The sequence below is a fragment of the Lutra lutra genome, chromosome 18 (assembly GCF_902655055.1).
Source record: "Lutra lutra chromosome 18, mLutLut1.2, whole genome shotgun sequence".
Classification (NCBI taxonomy): Eukaryota; Metazoa; Chordata; class Mammalia; order Carnivora; family Mustelidae; genus Lutra; species Lutra lutra.
Genome location: NC_062295.1, coordinates 37,038,610 through 37,060,416, shown reverse-complemented (window position 1 = coordinate 37,060,416; position 21,807 = coordinate 37,038,610). Strand labels below are relative to the sequence as shown.

Below are 21,807 nucleotides of genomic sequence, written 5' to 3'. Positions count from 1 at the left end.
GGCTGCAGTGGCTGCTCCAGGAACCTAGAAACGTGGCCTTGAATCCCCCGCCCTCCCCCACACATTGTGCTAGACACCGGGCTGTCTGGCGTCGAGTGCGGTGTGAGTCAAGTCCCGGGGCCAGGCCCTTCTCAGTCTTCCCATGCAGGAAAGGCAGCAATGAGAGCCCGCCTCCTGAGGTTATGGGGGTGAGGCGAACCCAGACAAAAGGCTTGCATACGCACCCCCGTGCCGCCCTTAGCGCCCTGGTCACACCCCACTGCTGGGTCACCATGATTCCAGCAGCTGCAGACTAGATGAGAGCTCGCTCTTCAAAAGACCCTACAGGCTTCTGGCGAGCAGGGGCTTCCCCTTGAGAAAAGGGTGATCCATGTCTTTTGTGTTCATTACAGATTTATAAAACACGATCGCCTCACTTTGAAATCTGTTATAGGCTTTTTTTAAACATCATAGTATGATGTTGAACTGAGCACTCGTTTACAGACCCGGAGTTTCTCTGGGCGGCCCTGGCAGCTGCCTGGCCTCCTACAGGGCCCCGGGCATTGGACTTGACATTGGGTGACAACAGTGACTCTCCTCTCTTCCTTCTGGGGGCTGTGCCCCTGCCCCAGAAGTGCACCAAACTTTTGTGTTTCTGGGCTCAGCTCACCTTTTGAGATTCTGCTCCTTTCCCACGTTCCTGCACTGAGTCATTGTTCTGTCTCTGGTCTTGACTTGCCCCCCACTGAGCTGAAGAACTATGATCTGGTTAAGCCTCCTTTCTGTATTGCAAAGGCCCCAGAGGTTAGATAATTACACAGAGCTGGAGTCTGTCTCCAGGTATCCTGGCCGAGAGGAACAAATTGTATTGGCAGAGTTTGCCAAGAAGGTAAACTACATTAGAGAATTCTATTTCCTGTTTGCTTCGACAGGAAATCAGAGAGCATGTTTGGCCAGAAAAATGGTGATGTAGTTAAAGGGAACTGATGAATGTGTAATTTTTTTATTATATCAAACAAATACCTGTCTCGTTATATTGAAATGTTAACAGTGATCCTCAAGGTATCAGTTAAAAAATTGTTCTACCCAAATAATAAATCCCTGGGTTACAGAAAGTGAAAGAAATCTAGCATAGCCTAGCATGGCCTAGCATAGTCTAACATGATTTAGCATGATCTAACATGATCTAGCATGGTCTAACATGGCTTACCGTGATCTAGCATGGCCTAACAGGGTCTAACATGACTTAGCATGATCTAGCATGGTCTAACATGCCCTAGCATAACATAACATAGCCTAGCATGGTCCAGCATAATCTAGCATAATCTAACATGACCTAGCATGGCCTATCATGGTCTAATATGATCTAGCATGGCCTAGCATGGGCTAGCATAATCTAAAATGCTAGTACAACCTAACATGATCTAACCTGACCTAGCATGGTCTAATATGATCTAACATGACCTAGCATGGCCTAGCATGATCTAACATGGTCTAGCATGACCTATCATGGCCTAGCATGATCTGACATGATCTAGCGTGGCCTAGTGTGACCTAGCATGATATAACATGGCCTACCATGACCTAGCATGACTCAGCATGATCTAGCATGGTCTGACATGGCCTAGCATGGTTCAGCACTGGCAGATGCCCAGCACGGCCCCAGGTGCCACTAGCACCTGGATGACCATCTGTCCGATGTGACCCTAGCAGATACCCTACCCTGTTGCCCTTCCCGTTCCCACCCCTTATGTGGCCCTCGCTTCCCTGGCCCATAGTCACATGTCGAATCCTCCCCGTTATTGAAAAACACCCTTTTCCAGGAAAGACCCTGTGTCCCCCAGCCAGAAATGACTTCTCATGGCCCTTTGAACATGTCCTCCCATTACACGCTCTATCATGATTACTGCGATTTCTCTCTCTTATTACACGTGTCGCTGCATTTTGTGTCCACCCACCCCTCAGTGCCTAGCCTAGGGCCTGGGGGATACTCAGGAAAATGTCAGCACATTACACTGTGGCGACAACCAGTCACCTAGTCCTAGCGGCTTAATCACCAGCGGCCATTTCTCTCTCATGTTCCCTGTTCTCCTCGGCCAACTGTGTCTCTCCTGCTCCCTGTCGTCTTCTCCCCAAGACACAGACTGAGGAGTCAGCCCCCGCAGGGGAACTGCTGCTCAGGTGGTAGTGGGGAAAGCGGAGATAGAAGGCCAGGGACCTTCTGGAAGCTTCGGCTGGAAGGTGGCCTGCGCCACTCCTGCCCGTGTCCCCACTGCTCCCCTGTCATTGACTACACTGGGGTCAGAAGGGGAGACATGTGGTCCCCTCGGGAGGGAGATATCACAGGCTGCGGCACCCTTCCTCGGAGGCAGTGGGTAGTTTGAATGGGTGGGTGAGTCTGCACAGTTAATTCCTGCAGGATAGAACCCTTCCCTGACTCTCTCAAGCAGGCAACCACTGTCATCTCTTTTTCTCCATGGTGAGAGCACAGGGTGGGGCCTGTCCAGGGGCCGGACCTCATAGCAGAAGCTCTTAAATGCTGACAAGGGAGGGTCTACAGCTCAGGCCTAAGGAGCGACCAGGTCCACTCAGGACCTGGTGGGCACAGAATTAGGTAGCCGTGAGCCAGTGCTCTCCTCTCACCAGCAAGTTAAGACTGAGCCGGGCACAGCCACGTGGTTGTGGCAGCTGCTGGCTGGCTACTCTGGGGCAGCATGTCGGCCCAGTGGTCGTGTGAGGTGGACAGAGCGCTGCCCTTCCTGCTCTGGGGAGCTTGCATGCAGGGCCTTCCTATGCAGTCACCCAGAACCCCAGAAGATTCCAGAATTCTTCGGGTGCAGGAATCTGTAAGGGCCCCGAAGTTCCTCCGTTGCTTCCTCTGTGAGCTCGCTCTTTCTGTGGCCTCTGTGGCCAGGGTAGCAGGGCCCACCCCCCCCCCACCCCCGCAGAGGCCCAGCTCCCAGCAGCCCGGCGGGATCCTCAGCCCTGACGCGAGGTGTCCCCTTGGCAAGCCAGCTCTCGGGGCTGCTTGTGGGCAGTCTGTGTCTCAGCATGTCCTAGAGACTGCTGTGAAAATGCTCTTTAGCCCTGATTTCATGCATGTTAAAAAAGCATCCAGGTCTGATTTCTGTGTTTACCGTACAGCACGGGCGTGAATTGGGGAGAACGAAGGCAAGGGCTCACCGGGAGTTCCATCCGCACCTCCCCACCCCCCTGCACACCCGCAACGACCAACAAGCACTGTATCTGGGATTGTAAATAGCAGAGCCTCCCTAGGTCGGGTCGTCCTGCCGGCACAGAGACTCAAATGCTTTCAGGAGCCAAGGAAATAATGCCTCAAAACTGACATGCTCCGCTGTGTGTTTACACGCATTTCTCTCTTCCCTGCTCATGTCGTCATCAAAAAAGTCCTTGTTCCCCGCAGCATTTTTATGGCACAAAAGCTCTGGGCTGCGGGAGAGCTGGTGGGCACATCAGAGCAGCTCAGCTTGGGTACAGCAGTGCATGCAGCTTGGCTGCCCTGCACAAGACGGTGGGTGGGTTTGGGCCAGCATGTGACGACCCCAGCCAAGATGCACATGGCCCTTGAGTTCTGGGAGCCGCCTCGAACCCTGTTTCTGTGGACCTCCACGTCCAGAGAACAGTCGAAAGCCCGGGCTTTGGGAAGGAGACCCCGGGGTGGGGGCAGGGGGGCCACACACAGAAGGTTCTAACCCACTGCCAGGGTAATGGCCGTGCTCAATTTTGCCTTTCACGTTTTAATTGTACAACAGTAATTTTGCGATAGAGTTGCCGATGGCAAACATGCAAAAGACATTAACTTTATTTATGTTTTGGATTATTAATGTGGCTGTTAAAATTCCTCCAGTTAGTTTTGATTGAATTGTTTTTTTGTGTGATTCTGTTGTTTAATGGAGCGGTAAATAAGAATTTCTGATAATGAGGTCGAGCATCTGTCACAACAACCTGGTGTGGGTTATTAACATTTCCATTAACGGCAGGGTGGGCAGCGATAATTCGGGAGCCGCACAGTTAGAACAAAATAAATAGTCAGTGTCAGGCTGAGTGGGTGTTAATTACTATTTTATTCTACATGGGGGTGGGGGGAACGGGGTGACTCTCGAAGGTCATTCTCTCCCGAGAGCGTGTGTGCGGGGCCATCGCCCTCGGACAGCAGCTGTTGTGTCGTCTCCGGAAATATTCCTGGGCCCACAGGTCGAGGCCCCCAGACAGTTCCTGGGGCCCCGGGGTCCAGCCCAGCACAGATCCGCTGGGGCAGCGCACTGGCAGGCAGGACAAGGGAGTAGCTCCCCGGGGAGCAGAGAATGGCCCATCACGCAAGGAATTCAGAAACGGCGCAGAGCTCATGGATGCAAAGGAGACAGGCTCTGCATGTACGCATGTGCTCTCTGCACTCTCCCAGCTTCCCAGGGGCCGACGGCCTCAGTGTCCTTCCCACCTCACCAGGCACAGTGTGGCCCTCAGGGCAGGAGGACCAGATCCTCAGTGTTGGAGCCTTAAGGGCCCTTGGAGCAGGGGCACTGGGAGCAGGGCAGTCTGTGCTCCTGACCCCATTAGGGGGCAGCCTTGAGTCTGCAGCCCCAGGGAACAGGGCCCCACAGCATAAGATTTCTGGGATGGGCACACGAATGCCTTAGTCTCTCCATGTTCCATCCAAAACGCAGTGCCTCTCTCCACTGCTAACGTAGCGACACAGCCCCGAGGCCTGCAGGACCCGCCGCTCACTCAGCAACAGGCCCCCAAACGCCCCTGTCGAGCCCCGGTTGGTGCTAAAACCACAGATCCTCCCGCACACGTCACACCTTGATGTCCCAGCAGCCCTTAGCCCAGCCTGGCATCACCACCCCGCGTCCCACTCCAGAGGCACGCAGACGAGCAGATCAGACCCTTGTTTATGAACACTCTGCCAACTGTGTCTCAGTAGAATCCGTTTCCTCTGTAATTGTCCAGACTGTATTTTATGCATCTCTAAACGGGATTCTGGGAACATTTTGCAGGGTTCCTTGGCATAAAAGCTGGACGGCCTGGGCAGACTCTCAGGCAGCCCCCTCTGGACTTAGGGGCCCTGCACATGTCAGCAGATGCCTCAGCTTCTGTCCTGTGCTGTTCTCTCCTCAGCCCCGGCCATGGCTCCGCAGAACATCCAGGTGACCCCGCTCACGGCCAGCCAGCTGGAGGTCTCATGGGACCCACCGCCACTAGAAAGCCAGAATGGGAACATCCAGGGCTACAAGGCAATGCTCTCTCGCGTGGTTTGACTCTTCCTTCCAGGTCACTTTTAGGCCAGGATAAGTGGCCTCAATCCCCAGAGCTCCCGAGTGCTTTGCTGGAACCCCGGCCACACTCTGTGTCTTTCCAGCAGACAATCAGCTGACCGTCCGCCCAGAAGGCCACAGGCAATCCTGAGCAGCTGGAACAGGCTTAGCCTGACCTTGCCTTTTGGGCTCGGGGGTGGGGGTCCGGTGCCCTGCACAGCTGGCTTGTGCCCAGCAGCCCCTCCCTCCCAGGCCCAGCCAGGAACCCTTCCAGGGAGGGTGGGAACCCTTCCAGGTGGGAACCCACCCACTCTGAGAGCCTCCAATATCTCTGCTAAGAGTAAAATGGAGCAGCCTAAAGAAGAGCAGGTTTTCCAGCCCTGCTCTGCCCTTGGGTTTCTATTGGATATGTCATGAGGTCTGGTGGGGGAGTCCAAGAAGTTGCATTTCTCACACGTTCCCTGGGGGTTCCTAGGAAGCCCACTTTGAGAACCACTACACTCGACTCAGGATTCCACATTAGCTAAACATTTCGGACATGGGGCAAAAGAAAGGCAGCAGGCCGATGGGTGATAACTCAGAGCAGGTTCATCCGGCGGGCAGGAAGCCCCCCACGCCTGTCTACAAGGCCACATCTGTGCAGAGAACTCAGAAGAACCAGCTAGAGCACCCCAAAGAAAGCAGCCCCAGGCTGTCCCCGGCAACCCCCTCCCCCCCGCGCCTCCCCTCTGCCGGCCCAGCTCGGTCAGTCATCGGTTTCTGTGGGCCAGCCTGCCTGACGACTATTGGGCCAATTAAATGTCCATTTAAAAATGATTTTTGTCGGTGTTTGATGAAAATAAATACCTTCCTCCACGGCAGGGCTGTTACAGTGATGAATGAGGTAATGCGAAGTCCTGTGAGCTTAGAGGCAAGATGCTATTTATGTATGTCCAAAATATGTTTTCTAATTTCCTTAATGATAAAGACATCGAACTTGGGTATCGATCTCAAGTTAGTAAGGCCTGACCAAGTGCAGGATCGGATGTGCGCAGTTGGGAGAGCAGAGGCTGGCCCCTGCCGGGCCGAGTCGGCAGTGCCCGCGGTCAGGGTGCGCGCCCACGCGGGAGGCACTCCCCAGCTCTGCAGCCGGCTGCCTTGTGGGCCAGCGGCTCTAAAGGCCTGGCTGGGTTTCAGCCCGCAGAGCCAAGGTGGATCCACGAATGGGTGTTGTTTTTGGGCAGCCGGGCTGGCACTGGCACAGAGCGGTGGTCCTAGGCCAGTTGTCCAGGGAAGCGATCCTGGACACCTCATCCAGCCACTGTACTCGGGCATCTATTCACCCAGGAGCACATATGAGCTGGGGAGGGGAAATACATCTGGGAGAAGCACGGGGCCTTCCCCACAGTGCTGAACCCAACCTGGTTTCTCCCCTGGCTATTTTTCGTGCCACGCGGATTGAAGACTCATGTGTCCGCCTGCCATTGGAGCACAGGGCTGAGGCTCGGGTTGTCTGCACAGGCTGGAGCAGAGACAGATACGGTCCATCTCCTCCTGTCCAGAAGACTGAGGAATGGGGCAGAGGCCATAAACAAAAGCACCCAGCTCTGAAAGGGGGAAGGCATTCACGGGGAACTGGAGGAAAGTGCCACTTCCGTGATCAGTTAGGCAAAGCTCCAAATCTGGAAGGACAACTCAGAAACACAAATTACTGGCTTCCCAAACTGTAGTAGCAGCTGAGGAACCCCTGCCTGACCCTGGCTCAGACCTCCCTCTCCCCTGCTCTCTGCCTTCCCAGCCACAGTGTGGCCCCACCCAGGGACTTTGGGCTCAGGCCCACAGTCCTGCCTACTGGGCCTGCCTCTTCCCCCATGAGCTCCAAAACGGGGCTGCCACCCCATCCCCACGGCCTGCCTCCAACCTTTGGCTCTTTCCAACAGGTTTACTACTGGGAGGCAGACAGCCAGAACGAAACAGAAAAGATGAAGGTTCTGTTCCTGCCGGAGACCGTGCTGAAGCTGAAGAACCTGACCAGCCACACCCAGTACCTGGTCAGCATCTCCGCCTTCAATGCGGCGGGAGACGGGCCGCAGAGCGACCCCCGGCAGGGGCGCACCCATCAGGCCGGTAGGAGCACAATGTGTTTCCTTCCCCTGGGGTTCCACTGGGCACCCCTCCTCCCCCAAACCTATAGTTGCCCCCAAACCCAGCTGAAACAGCGGGCCCCACTCTCTGTCCCCACCGCTCTCTGCTCTGCCTGACCTGTAACATGCAGCTGTGTGTTGGGTGCTTTCTGGAGAGGCAGGCCTGGGCTCAGTTCATCTCCTTCCCCCAGGGCCTGGCCTCTGCCTGCTGTGTGGCAGCCTCCGGTACCCATGAGAGGGCTTCAAGTGGTGCGTGTTCTCCCTGGGACCCTCTAGGATCGCGGAGGGCAGGCAGACTCTGCGTCTGTACCCAGGCCTCCATCAGGTTCCCTCAGGGAGATTCTTACTGGGGTCTTAGCCCCGGCACATCCACACCACTGGGAGACCAGCGCCTGTGCACAGAGCCCAGGCCACGGTATCAGGTGCTCCCCGGGTTTCCAGGCTACAGACCACTGGAAATGGCTCCTGCCACCTTCCAGACTTCTGCTACCAGCCGGGCCCAAGAACTCTGTGCGGCCGGGGGTCACCCTGCCTGCCACCCCGTCCCCATACACAGTGTTTCCAGGTCATTCTCCCACACTTCTCAGCTTCCCAAGCAGCCTGGAGAACTTAAGAAGTGGTCAGGAATTCCCAGGAAATGCAGCTGGTCCTGGGGATCTCTGAGAGGTGCTTCGTGTGTGGGACCCAGGAAATGTAAGGCCAGGAGAGCCAGGGAGACCAGTCCTGCGCCGGGCTCCCGGCAGTCCGTGCGCTCAGCCAGTGAACCCTACCAGGTGCTTCATCTCCTGGAGACGGGGACTCCCGAGCATCACGTGTCCTTCCCAGATGACTGGCCAACGGGCAAGGGCGGCTTCCTGAGGGCCTCAGCCAGCAGCCGGGAGGGGCCGTTTCTGGAATCCAAGCTGGGTCACCTGTTACTCCCCGGGGTACCGAGGACTTGGCAGGTCACAGGGTGACTGGTGGGAGCGCAGCCAAGAGGACATGTGCTGATTCTGGGAATCAGTCTGGACCCCAACACACCCCACAGAACCCAGGGAGGGGGGTGGGGAGCAGGCTCTGTACCTGACCCCATGCCTGGCCCTCCTGGCCCACAGGCATCTTCTCCGGCCCAAAGTGGCTGGCTGGGCCCCCCCTCCCCAGCCCCAAGGTGGATCTCTAGAGGGCCCCCCTGCACCCACAGGTGAGGGAGGGGAGGTGGGCGGGGCCTCCAGCCGCCTCAGTTGCTGGAACCAAAGCCAGAAGCTATCCGCCTTTCCTTCTGCGTCTGCCTGTCTTATTCCTCTTTACGCCTCTGTCACTGTGTCTCTCAAGCTCCTTTGCGTTTAAACCCTGTCATTTTCTCTGCTCTTCTCAGGAGGGTCCCGGTTTCTGATTAATCCTGGGAAGTTCAGAGATGGTCAATAAATCTTTTCATTCCAGAGAGTGGAGACTTACTGAGTTGAAAATAACATCTAATAACCCTTTTATCCTATGCGGAGGCATAGACGTGGATGTAAATGACCAATAAAGCAGCCTGACTGAAAGTCCCTTTATGCTCTGTTCCTCCAGCTCCCGGGACCCCCAGCTTTTTGGCGTTCTCAGAAATAACCTCTACCACGCTTAACGTCTCATGGGGCGAACCGGCAGCAGCCAACGGCATCCTGCAGGGCTACCGAGTGGTCTATGAGCCCTTAGCACCAGTCCAAGGTGAGGCCTGAGGGGAGCGTGGGGACAGCTGGCCTCACTGGGGCACACACGCCACTTCCTAGTCTGACAGTGGGCAGCCTTGACCTCAAGAGGCCTGTGAGCCATGGGCGGGGCCGGGACCAGAAGCCCCGCGCTCTGGGTTCCAGCACAGCCCTCTCCCGACTGACTTACGATGAGACAACTTTGACATTCACCACTTGACCCAAGTTCTCCTGTTACTGTTGTGTCCCAGGGCACCACTTGTTAGGAGCACAGGGAGCACAGAGGCCCATCAGCTTCCATGGACATCCTAGGAGGAGCGCTGAGCCCCCAGCGTCCTCAGAGGTGTCTCTGCTAATACCCTTCACGCGTTCATTTCCTCGAGTCTTTATTAAGCACCTGCTGCATGCCAAGTACTGTTCTAGATGCGGGAACGCACAGAACTGGGGAAGCAGGGTTCCTCACCCAACTGTTTATCAAGATCCTTCCTTCCCTGAGTCCATGAGTCGATATTCTAGTGAGGAGAGAAGCAACACACCCGCAAACGGTCCGCGATGTGAGGGTGACCAGTGTTGGGAGGACCCAGGTGCACCGAGCTCCCAGCCCCAGGTGAAGGCCTTCCTGGGGAAGCTCCACTGCACATGGGCCACTTGGGCTGGGGCCCGGGGTCCTGAGGCCAAGCCTGAGGAGTGGGGAGGAGGTCACGTGAGAGCAGTGGGACCGGTCACCAGGGCCGTGTCACTAGGGCCGAAGCAGCAGGGCCCAAGAGGGTCTGGCCCACACACACCAGGCCCCTCTCTGGCTACAACCACAGTCTCAACACCGTGGAATGAAAAGATTTATTGATCAGCCTCACACTTCCAGGGATCAATCAGCAGAAGTACAGACCCTCTAAGGAGAACAGAGGAAACACTTGCACACAGAGGAGCCTGAGAGACCCAATGACAAAGGCATAAAGATAAATTTGAGATGGAAAGAGAAGATACAGAAGCTTCTGGGGAGAAGGGGTCGTGGCCCAGCACAGAGGCTCAGGCCTGGGAAGACCAGCGACACTGCAGCACCTGGCAAGGGGCTTGGAACTGGGGGTCTGGGGTGAGGAGTGGGGGTGGGGGATGTGTGCGTTTGCGGTGGAGACTGCCCACCGCCTAGCGAGGGAAGTGAAGGGAGTAGCCATGGGCTCGGTCGTTCAGGGGCACAGCCATGTCCTTGCTGTGTTACTCTCTGGCACTGCCTTAATCTCTCGCATACCCGTCACTCCTCCCCACTAACGGCTGACATGCTCTCGGAGAGCCCCACAGACTTTGTTCCTCGTCTGCTGTGTGCCCAGCACCGGGCCAGAAAAGGGAGACCAGCCCAGGGCAGGCTGCCCCGGTAAGACATACCACCAGACTGTAACCATTACAGATTATTTAATGTCTAGGAGGAAAAAATACAACCAACACATCAAATAATATTGGCACTCCATTTAAAACCATGATAAAAAAGTTTCCTTTTAAAATAAGTACATTCAAGGGGCGCCTGGGTGGCTCAGTGGGTTAAGCCGCTGCCTTCGGCTCAGGTCATGATCCCAGGTCCTGGGTTCGAGCCCCGCATCGGGCTTTCTGCTCAGCGGGGAGCCTGCTTCCTCCTCTCTCTCTGCCTGCCTCTCTGCTTACTTGTGATTTCTCTCTGTCAAATAAATAAATAAAATCTTTTAAAAAAATAAAATAAAATAAAATAAGTACATTCAAGTAAAACGGGGGGTTGATTTGAAGAAAATTTAAGCACGAGATTTTATGTCATCGAATCTAAAACGCCATTATTGACTATAAGATTCGTTGTTATTTTATGAAGTGCTAGGAAAGAAGAAATGCTTGCAGTAAACAGCGGTACGTTTGCATCATCAACCCCAAATCAGAGACACAAAAACATGCAGCGAGAGTCTCCCACGGTTGATGCACTTTGCTGAATAATCGTAGAGGCCGGGCAGGAATGTGGCTCGGGAATGGCAGAGGGCACAGCCCTGGCCCCGCGGGGGTCCAGTCACACCTGCTGTGTGCCTTTCAGACCCGGGTGCCTGTCTGGGGACCAGGCGGCCAGGGCGTGGCGGGGGTCAGGGTCCCAGTGGCACAAATCAGAAGGAGCCAGACATCTGTGTGTGCTTGTAGTGCCTGGACAAAGGGCAGAGAACCGCTGGACACTGTCCGGACACTGTCCATCCTGTTGCCCAGTACTGTGTACACAGATGCCCAGGTGTGTACACACATGCACACACACTCACGGCGTAAGACCAAGCTGCAGACATTGTACACTAGTGCCACAAAGGAGAAAGGATCACCAAGATTCACGACCTCCTCACCAAGACATTGAGTCTGCCTGTGCTCCCTCAGATAAGTGGCTTTTCCAAATCAGGGCAGTAATGGGTTTGCAGAATTTCTAGAAACTCCGTGGCAGGCACCCCTTGACCTGGCGCCCAGGATGGCTCCCCGAGTCTTGTAAAAAAGTACTTGCTGTCCAAGCAAGACTACGGCCATTGTCCCCGCCTGGTCGCGAGCCACGGCAGGCCCTGCTTTTCTGTCCCCCGAGTTCCGCCGTCCCGATGTCCCAGAGTCCCGCTGGCTCTCCATGTGCCTGAACCCACAGCCTCGCCTCACCTTCCAGGGAGAAGATCCTGCATGTGGTTTCTCTGGTGTGGTCAGGTTGTGGTCCAGCAACCACGGCATCACTCACATGACGCAGCTAGACACTCCGGTCCCTCGTGCGCGGCTGACCCGTGGCTTCTCCATGCTCCCTGTAAACACGGCCCCACGTGCATGCCCGTGATCGTAGGTGCAATGGCGTAGTTCACTCTACAGACCGGGCCTGTGTGAAGCACCTGCACGCACTGGTCCGCTTCCTCCCACGGCTGCAGGGTGCAGTGGCCGCTTTTACTCACGTCTCCCTAGAACTCAGGTTTCGAGCCCTTGGGATGGCCGCCCGGGGCTACAGGGGGTATTGTGGACATGCGAGGGGTTTGAACTGGGGCAGGCCGGTTCGAGAGCCACCATGATGGGGAAACGTCTGGAATGCCTGCACTTCTGCAAGTAAACATGCGTGAAGGCTGCAGAGAGGAGCGTGCCAAGTGGTCATCCAAGCATTTCCCGGACACCCGTGGCACTTGCCCTTCTCCCTCGAGTGACAGCACGTGGAGTCACTTGGAAGCACCATTTTATCTCTTCCCACACGTAATAAGACTGTGGGTCACTGGCATCGTCTCTTCTGTGTCAGGAGGGCTGGTTCTGCCCACCTGGATCTTCCTGGCCTCGGCAGTGAGCGTGATCCGCTCTGAAGTCAGGGCAGGAGGAGAGCTTGGCAGCTCACGCATTTCTCCAGAATCTCGGGGCTCACAGCTTCCTCGGGTCCCCAGGGCACTCAAGAGCAAACCGTCCAGACTCCCAAACTTGGACCACATCGGTGGCTCAGGCACATCCCAGACTCCATGATTCCTACTCCGTCGCGTGGCTGGCCCAGGCCTGGGGCTGGTGACAGGAAACACCGAAGCTGCCACTGAGCTCCAGGCTTTCCACGAGTCAGAGCACCCTCCGTTTCAACTGCAGACCCCATCCTGAAACAGCACTAACCCCTGCTCCAGCCGGGGATGAGGCCAGCCACAGGCCGCCCCTGTCGTCCCCCTGTCCTCCAGCTTCCCTGGCCACCAGCCAACGGGCTCTTCCCAAAGAGCAGAGCTCACCACCCCTGTGCTGCCCTGGTTGACCCTGTGACCTTCTGGGGTGCCCCTGCTCCCCACTAACATCAGTGTCACTGTGAGCCCGCCTGGTCGGACGGCATCTGCCAGAATCCCTGGCTTGGCCAGACCGCAGCCACCAGTCCTGGCAGAGAACACCGGCCAGGAAAGGGCAGAGCCTTGCCTGTGACCTCTCTCTAGCCTTGGGTCCTTTGGGGCATTTTGACCTGGGGCTGGCGAGGGGCAAGAGGAACTTCAGTTGCACACAGAATGGTGTGTATTGTTATGTAGTAGAAAAGGACCAGATGCTCAGGGATGAGGCCAGAGGGGCTGAACAGAAGGCAGTGATGACGAACACACAGCTCGGTGTCCTGTGCCTTGCTGAGGTCAGATTGCCCTGCATCTCTGGCAGGCTCGTCCAGCCCTCACTGTCCCACTTCCATACCCAGCTCCATTTCTCCCGGGGGCAGGCGGGAGTGGGGGGCTCCTTTTGTGGCTCCAGGAAGTCTTCATTGGGTCCCCTCCCCTAGGGCAGCAGCTGGCCAAACTGCTCAGTGTGCGGGGCCCTAGAGTGGGGGTCTCCTGGAGAAACCCAACCCCTGTTGCCCTCACGTTGGATCCAGATTTCCAACAGGGAATCATCAAAGTAGCAGGTGGGTCTCTGAACAATTTCTGATTCTTCCCGATGCCCCAGAGATGGAGTGGCCAATGTAATGAAAACCTCAGGCATCTTTCCTGGAGGGCTAGAGTCCCACGAACTCTGCAGGAATGCCGGCCCTCTTGCGAAGATCGCAGAAGACATGACGTGTGAGTTTATACACGTCTGTGCCATCAAGAATGGGGGAGGCTGTGAAATGGTGGTGTCGAGTAGTGGTGGTTCTACAGACTGCTTTTTCTGCCTCCTGGTCCAGGCGCTGGGTGGTGCCTGGGATTTGCGCAGGCAAACTCACCAGCCCGGGCCAAGGCGGCAGAAAGCCCAGCAGCCTCCCCCTGCCAGTGGGCCTCGGGGGTCACTCCATCGAGAAGACAGGCCCGCCTCATCCCGCCTCCCCAGGGCCAGTCCCCTGGTCACGGTGGGGAGCACCAAGCCACGCAGAGCCTGAGCCATGTTCTTGGGGAACGGATTTTATGGCAGAGCTACTTTTATGGGGTTTTTTTTAATGTTTTAAACGGTAGTATTTTATGTGATTGCACCCCAGGGCTTTGTAGTGCAGGGCACGGTTTAAAAATTGACTAAATAAATAAGATTCTGACATCGTTGAAATGCAGGGGAGGTCGGACCAGCTCTACCTCCTAGTGGGATGGAATTCACAAAATCTGCACATGGCTTTGTTTCTGCTCTGGGGAAAAGGAAGGCTTTTGTTAATTAAAAAGGGGGGCTGCTATGCAGAATAACTTTATATCCAAGAAGATCCCACCCATTTACAATGATGGTCATTGTGTGTGCAAACTATCGTCCTGAAACCCCTTTCTTGAGCCATGTAAGGTGAGGAGGGCAGCCTCTCAGGGCAGAAATGACCCAGAAACCTCAGATTCAGAGGTCACTCAAACACGGTAAAAATCCTTCTGAAATAGTCTGGAAGAGACTCATTTAGCTGAATCAATGTTCTGTACAAGGCATGGTGTGAAAACAGTGAACCAGCCAGAAGGTACTGGGACAACTGTAGGACAAGAGACATTGGCTTTGACGACTTTGAAGGGTGAACCCGTTTTGTAGTAAAGAACACACTTTGTGGGGCTCTTCTGAGTTCAAGGCTACACAAGGATGAAGGGTGGGGACAGCACCAGCCATCCACACAGAGGGCAGGCCCAGCCACAGCCACCCTGGACAGTCTGTTTGCTCTCCTGGCCAGCTCTGCTGGCTAATGTCAGAACAGGGCGCCCTTTCCTCCTCCCTGAGGGACACCCCATAGACACGCATGGGGTGAAAGTTCTCAGAAATCCTGACCTTGGAGCTTACGAGACTGTTTTTGAACACGTCATCTTCAAACTTAATTAACCAGGGAGCCCCATTTCTGTCCAGGAAAACGCTGCAATCATATAATTTTCACTATGTGTCTTCCTCCCCAAATGTTAAATCTTGATTTTCTCATTACACAGAATACAGCCAACAACATGTTCACTTCATTTATGTCGTGCCCTGTTGTCTATCTGTCCTCCTAGTTTGAATCAGGGCTTCGATATTTGGTGTGATGGTCTTTCTTCATCCTTGCTTCCAAGTCCAAGGACCAAGTTCTCACTTGTGGCTGGGGGGCCTTTAGGCCACAGGTTGGCCAACCCAGTCCGGCTGGAGACTGCTTTTAGGGGAAGCCCATCTTCTTTTGTACTCTCTTCTCCGGAGTTGGGAAGCTCCGAGTCACCAACACAAGCGACACAAGGCTGTGTGGCTCAGAGTCCGTGGGGAGGGGAACCTGACCCCGGCACGGGAGGATGGGGGGGCAGCCTCCCCGGCACGAGGTGGGACTCGTGGGCCCCCTCCCTGCGTCACCCCATGAGGCTGGCTCTTCCCTTTGCTAGCACCACTTATCAGACTTGAACACTAATTACACTTATCTGTGCTGAAAATTGGCCATTACCACCACTTAACTCCTCCTAATTGTAAGAAATCCTTCCTTTGCAAGTTGGGGCCACCGTCACTGTTGTAATGGCAACATGGGTGGTACTCCTGGCGCTTCTGACCCCAGACCCCTCCTGGCCTTTGCTCTCTCTCGGTGGTTGCAGGAGTGAGCAAGGTGGTGACAGTGGACGTGAAGGGGAACTGGCGCCGCTGGCTGAAGGTGCGCGATCTCACCAAGGGAGTCACCTACTTCTTCCGCGTGCAGGCACGGACCATCGCCTACGGGCCCGAGCTGCAAGCCAACGTCACGGCCGGGCCAGCAGAGGGTAAGTGGAGCTCCACCCAGGGCCCCGTGTCCACTGCCGTGCCAGATGGGCCTGTCCTCTCAGCAGCCCGGGCGGTGGTGACCCACCACCCAGAGCGGTAGAAACACAGAGGTCTTTCGGCAATGGGGTTATCTTCCAAAGCTCGTGCCAGCACCAACCTCTCCAGATGGACTTGTTAAACAGAGATGAGCAAATTCCTAGGTCTTAAACACATAATGTTCGGGGCTGTTTTCTGGAAAGCCTTGGAAGGAACAAGTGAATTTTTTAAAGGTTTATTTATTTACTTTTGTTGGAGGCAGAGGGAGAGGGAGAAACCCAAGCAGACTCCCCACTGAGCATGGAGCCCGACTCAGGCCTCAACCTCACAACCCTGAGATCATGACCTGAGCCAAAAGCAAAAGCCCAGCCAGCTGTGCCACCAGGCACCCCCCAAATTAGTGAATTTTGGAAATAAGATATACAAAAGAGGTGTGAAGTGTTCACATCGTGGAAGCCCCAGAGCTTCCCACTGAAACGATTTTGGCCTTTGCTTGCATTCTTAGCAAGGCGAGGGCGACAGGATCTAGGTTCACGGCAGGCCCACCGCGTGCCAGGCGCAGTCCTGGGCCTGTTGCATGGCTTGTCTCTGTTCACATCTGGCCCACCACTGGCCTTATGTGAGGCCACTGTAGCCTTCCCACATCTGGGCTGAGCAGAGTGTGACCAGGCAAGGCTAAGTCATCTGCCTGGAGAAGTAGACAGAGCCTGGACAGGGCAGGCCCCATGTGGGGGATGAGGAGCCCCCCCGAGTGCCAATCTCCACCCTCCCCTGTCTCTTTTACCCCACAGGTTCCCCAGGGTCCCCCAGAGATGTCTTGGTCACCAAGTCAGCCTCTGAACTGACCCTGCAGTGGACCGAGGGGAACGCAGGCAGGACGCCCACCACTGGCTATGTCATCGAGGCCAGGCCCTCAGGTAAGGGGTGGGGCCGGGACACCTGTCAAGCTGGGAGCCTGAGAGTCCGAGCCTTCGGCTTCCTCGCAGCCTTTCCCTAACAACACGGACATGAGGGGAATTCAATGAAACGCTAGTCACATCTTTCCCTCTTCTCCGCCACCTCGCGGGCATGACAGTCTCCGTGTTTTGCCACAGCGTCTGTCCCTAGAGGCGTGGTCATTGTCATCCTCAGAAACATGTACGTACAAACTTAGGGACACTTGTACACACCTTCTACTCGTGGTGGGATCCAAGAGTGTTTCCAGGGGCTCATCTCGGGCTCTGCATCTTTGTACCCAATTAAGCCCCACTCCTTTCTGATCACAGTGAAGCCCACCCGTCGCGTGCCCCATCTTTAGGCTCCTGAAAATGAGGTCTAAGGTCTATTCCCTTCCCTGTCCGCCCTAAGGGTTTTCGCTCCCTCCCTCCCAGTCAGCGGTAATAACGACGCACGGACATTATCAGAAAATCCGTCTCTGCTGCGCTGAGCCAGTCATTAGTCCTTGGAGCTAGGGGGTGTCACCAAACACAGAGAACACAGAGCACGTCCACCATGATCTTCAGAGGGCGGCACATTTAATCGTATCTGAACTTGAAAACCCATGGTGCGCCTGGGCTGCCAGCAGAAAGCTCACCGCTCAAGCCCACCCAGGCGCTGGGCATCGCTGTAGTCAGATGGTTCAAGAAGCCGTTGGACTGAGAGTGAAGGTCTGCGGGGTCACATTTGTCCCTGTGTCAGACTGCCCGCCAAACTGCTTCTGGGAGATGACTAGTCGCAAGCCCCTCCCAGAAAGTCCTAAGTAGAAAATCTGGTACCTGAGACCAAAACAGCATCCTTTAAGGGCAATATGAAAAATTCTTTGACTCAAGCACTTGCATGTTCAGCGCGTCCACCCAAGGGGTCCTGGGAGCTTGTGTTGAACAAGGCACTTGGTCTGTTCTGGAAGCAGCGGTCTCGAATCGGTGACGGGCCTTCTGCGTCCACTGAGCCCCCTACCAGCCTATCGCTCTGAAAGTAGGCAGCCCTGAGAGCAGACAGCAGGTGCCCCGCTGAGGACATAGGATTCCCAAGCACTTTCTGATACTTCAAGACCTTCAAACACGGGCCCAGTGAGGTCTGGGCCCAGCCGAGGGCCATGGGGGCTGCACCTACCCCAAGGAAGCAACTCAATGCTTTTCTCCCCGAATCTGGGGAGAGCATTCATTGCAAAGGTAGCTTTGTGAGTTTTCAGGCCCAGCAAGGGGCTCCTGAGAATTCCTGAGATCCGTGGACATCACTGACCCCTAACTGAAACCCAGCCTGTCCTTGCCTCGTGAGCACAGGCACGTTCACTTACTCCGGCTGCCGGAGCCTCGGGGCCCACACTGGGCTGCTTCCCCCATGTGCAGGTCCTGCCTCCGTCTGGAGGCTGGGTGGGCAAGGGCAGGGCGTGACAGGGGAAGGGGATCCTCTGAGGCCATGAGGGAGTGTCTCTTTCATCCTGTCTTCCGGCTTCAGGTGGTTTGCTCTCAGTCTAGGTCATTCTTTGCCTCGTGGAGGCCTCACCCCATCCCTGCCTTCTCCCTGTGCGCCCTTCTATCCCCGTGCCCGGCTGTCTCCTTTTTATGAGGACAGTGGTCATACTGGGTTAGGCACCCCCTCAAGACCTCATCTTGACTAATTATATCTGCAAAGACCCTATTTCTGAATAAGGTCACATGCTGGGACATTGGGGATCAGACCTTGAGCACGTGAATTTTGGGAGGACACCATTCAACCCCCCCACAGTAGGTAAGAAACCACAGACGTAGCTGAAGAACCTGCGGAATTGGCAGCAACAGAAGTCACGCCGCTTCCCATCCCATCCCGGCCTCGAGGGCACCTCGCAGCATGGCTTCCCTCGTCGTCTGAACACTGCCCGGGCCTCATCACCCAGCGTGGCCCTGGTATCACGGTGCCCCCCAAAATCCAGGCCTTTGCACCTGCCTTCCAGAGAATCACGTAGCCCAACACGTCACCCAACGAAAACCCCCCGTGACCCACATGGTCCGCAGTCTGGGGAGACGGTGCTGCTGGGAACCTTCGGTCACCTTTAGGTATTTACAAGTATTAACAGCATAACTGGCTTCCCTTCATGTTTTATGCAACTAAAGCCATTCGGAGAAGGTGTCCCTTCAGAGTCAGCAGGCTGCCAATGGGATCTCTGGCCCGAGAAAAGGTGAGAGGCCTCGTACTAGAGGACACACATGCACAGCGGACCCCTGCCAGCTGCCCTCCTTCTGCCGAGGGCTTGCTAGAATGTTAGGACCTGACTAGAATGTTAGGACCATCACCCCCCGACCCTGCGTCGATACAGTAGCTGTGAGAGGACCACAGTGGGGTCCCTGGGGTGACGGGAATGCTCCATATCTGGGCTGTGTCAGCAAGACGATCCCGTTGACGGACACCAGAGAGAGGACACATGGTTTCTCTCTGCGTGATTTCCCGTAACTGCGTGCAGTTCTGTTTATAATTACCTCAAAAAAAGCTCAGCTTAAGATTTAAAAAAAAAATATATATATATATATACACACGTGTATCCCACGATGGTGTCCTAAGGAGTCAAGGGCAACAGCACATCTTTGGAAAGGGCGTCTCTGGGTCAGAGGTCAGCATGGGAATGGACCACGTCAGCAGCCAGACACGGCTTCATGGGCTCAGAATCCTAGCAGAGGAGAGCATATTCTGGCATTTTCTGAGCAAAGGGGAAGTTTTGATTCTCAGGCTTCTCATGGGGTTAGCATAACTTCCATCCACCCTAAAGAAGGAAGCAGGTGGCCTGTTGGAAGAAGCACAGCTTTGGGCAGTCTGGACGGTGGTGTGAAGAACCAACCAGGATGCGGAGCTAGGTCTCGCACTGAGCCTCGCTCCCCGAGGGCCTTGGCCGGGTGGACACCTCCAGAGATCGGCAGGACCCTGAGCTCTGTCAGTTGGTGCCTCGATGAGGAAACCGGCCCCCGGGGACCAAGATGCAAAAGGAGGCTGACCTATGAGATGCTGTCTTGTTCCATGAGCGCTGAAGATTTCGCTTCTGCTCTCTTCTGCCCCCAATTTCCCCTTTCGTACCGTGGACCGAACCGGAGTGGCCGCGGGGCTCACCGTCTCCCCACGGAGGGGTGGCTCCTCCCTCCCGTGACAGAGGCCAGCAGCAACTCAGAGGCAAATTAAATGCTTTTATGGATTGTCAATATTTAAACACCTTGCTGGTGCCTTAGGGCTTTGGATCTCAGCTGTCATCTATTACAGGCCTCATTACACAAAACATTAAACGCTCCATCTTATTTTCTCCACCGAAGCTCTCTGGCAAGACTTTCTCCAGGCAGGGGAGTGGTTTCCTTGGGGAGTGGGGATCTGGGAGATGGGCCCAGGTTGTCATGAGGAGGCTTTATTTTTGATGGAGTCCACCTGGCCCCCGCGGGTCCCTGCCACCACGTGTCTGGGGAGCCAGAGCCACTTGTCTGCCGGGTCTGCCATCTCCCCGCCCAGGCAAGTCTCCACCTTGCACCAGGGAGGCAGGCAGCTCGTCAGCTTAGTGGCTGGTGCCACGAGGCGCCCAACGGGCTGGCGCAGGTGGGGGCAGATGGGGACAGGTGGCAACACAGCCTTTTCCTTTCCTGCACTGTCATGGTAACCCCTGCAAATTCTGTGGGGTCGCCCCACTGCCCACCTGACAGCAGCTAGGAGATTAGTGTCTTGGACCAGAACGTGGACTCTCTCCTTCCCAGGAAGGACGGTCAGTGAGCACGCGGAGCCAAGGACAGCCTTGCGAAAGAGGCACGTCTCAGGTTGTGCTATGTTTCCTCTGAGTCAGTGTCACAAAGTTCCCTGGAAGGCCATGGAAGCTGTGCAGTGGGCTTATGCAGATGATTTATTTACACAAATTATCCCAAGGCATTTTATTGTGTAGCTCACGAAACCAAATTTACATATTTACACAATAGACTGGAATGGCACTAAAGGAACTATAAATATATTTTCCTCTCCGAAGCAGCCGTGAAATTCATGTTTAGGACGGACCCGGCGCAGGCAGCGTTTTTCACAAACAGTGTGGTTAGCCCGGAGCGGAGAGCTGGCCCGCCAGAGGACAGCCCCCTGGTCCCAGGCCCTGATCACATCCCCACCACCCCCCACACATCTATCTGCATCTTCCTGCTCATTTTGTTCCTGTTCCATCTTTGGCGCTGGGACTTTTCGGTTGAACAAAGAAGAAAATCAGCCTTATTCCAAAGGTTTAAAACCGATGGAAATCCCCAAGTCAGCAAATGCAGCAAGCGGGTGGCAGGCGGGTGGCAGGCGGGCGGCTGCCACTGATCCAACCTCCCCAGCCTGGCGCTTCCCCCTGTCCTTACACCTGCCTGGTGCCCACCTCCTTCCGGGCATAGGTACCCTTTGCTTCTAGACCTTCATCTCATTTTATCTCCTGCCTTAAACCAGATCAGATAAAAAGTGATTTTTTCTTCTTTTTTTTCTCAAAGGTATTTAGCCTCGTGTTTGAACCCCACTGCTTCAGTTAGATTTCGAATGGAGACTGACCACTGACACAGAGAGAAAAGGCAGTGTTTAAGAAATAAATAGCTCACAGGCCTCCCTTTGCTCGGGGCTGCGGGCTGACAGTCACGTTGCTGGTTGCGTGAGTTAGTGGAACCAGAAATCTGGGGCCCGTGAGTGACAGTTTCATTCAGCATGGAGACCCTGTTTAATTGTCCATGAAATCAAACTTTTGTGGGGGCCTGGCGTCTGTCTGAGTGCCAGCAGCACACAGCTCAGTTCCGGGCATTGGAGGGGTAAATTGAGCAGCCCGCCGATGTGCCTGAGCTGGGCTCCGTCTCAATTGAGAAGAGAGGTGTTCATGTTTCCAGGTTTATTAGGACATTATCTGGGAGCAGATGTGCGGAGGGGAGGTGGGGGCCACAGGATGAGAAGGGACACATTCTGTTGGCTGTAGGCAGGTCAGCTCCGAGGTGGCCAAAGCTATTAGGTGGGAAAAGGACTCTTTCTTTCTTTTTTTTTTTTTGTTTTAAGATTTTATTTCTTTCTTTGAGAGAGAGAGAAGGAGAGCACAAGCAGAGGGAGGGGCAGAGGCAGAGGGAGAAGCAGACTCTGCCGAGCAGGGAGCCTGACACCGGACTCGATCCCAGGACCCTGGAATCATGATTTGAGCCGAAGGCAGATGCTTAACCATCT

The 21,807-nt window shown here is 55.2% G+C and overlaps 1 protein-coding gene across 2 annotated transcripts in view; it reads left to right on the top strand.

The window, feature by feature from the left end:
• The window catches only part of SDK1 (sidekick cell adhesion molecule 1), an 888,974-nt gene that overhangs the window by 839,351 nt on the left and 27,816 nt on the right, over window positions 1-21,807 (top strand). For both annotated transcript variants that reach the window (XM_047713403.1, XM_047713402.1), the window contains 5 exons: window positions 5,119-5,234; window positions 7,175-7,361; window positions 8,927-9,064; window positions 15,468-15,629; window positions 16,458-16,583. In XM_047713403.1, coding sequence (XP_047569359.1) covers window positions 5,119-5,234; window positions 7,175-7,361; window positions 8,927-9,064; window positions 15,468-15,629; window positions 16,458-16,583 — 729 coding nt within the window. The remainder of the gene's footprint in view (window positions 1-5,118; window positions 5,235-7,174; window positions 7,362-8,926; window positions 9,065-15,467; window positions 15,630-16,457; window positions 16,584-21,807) is intronic.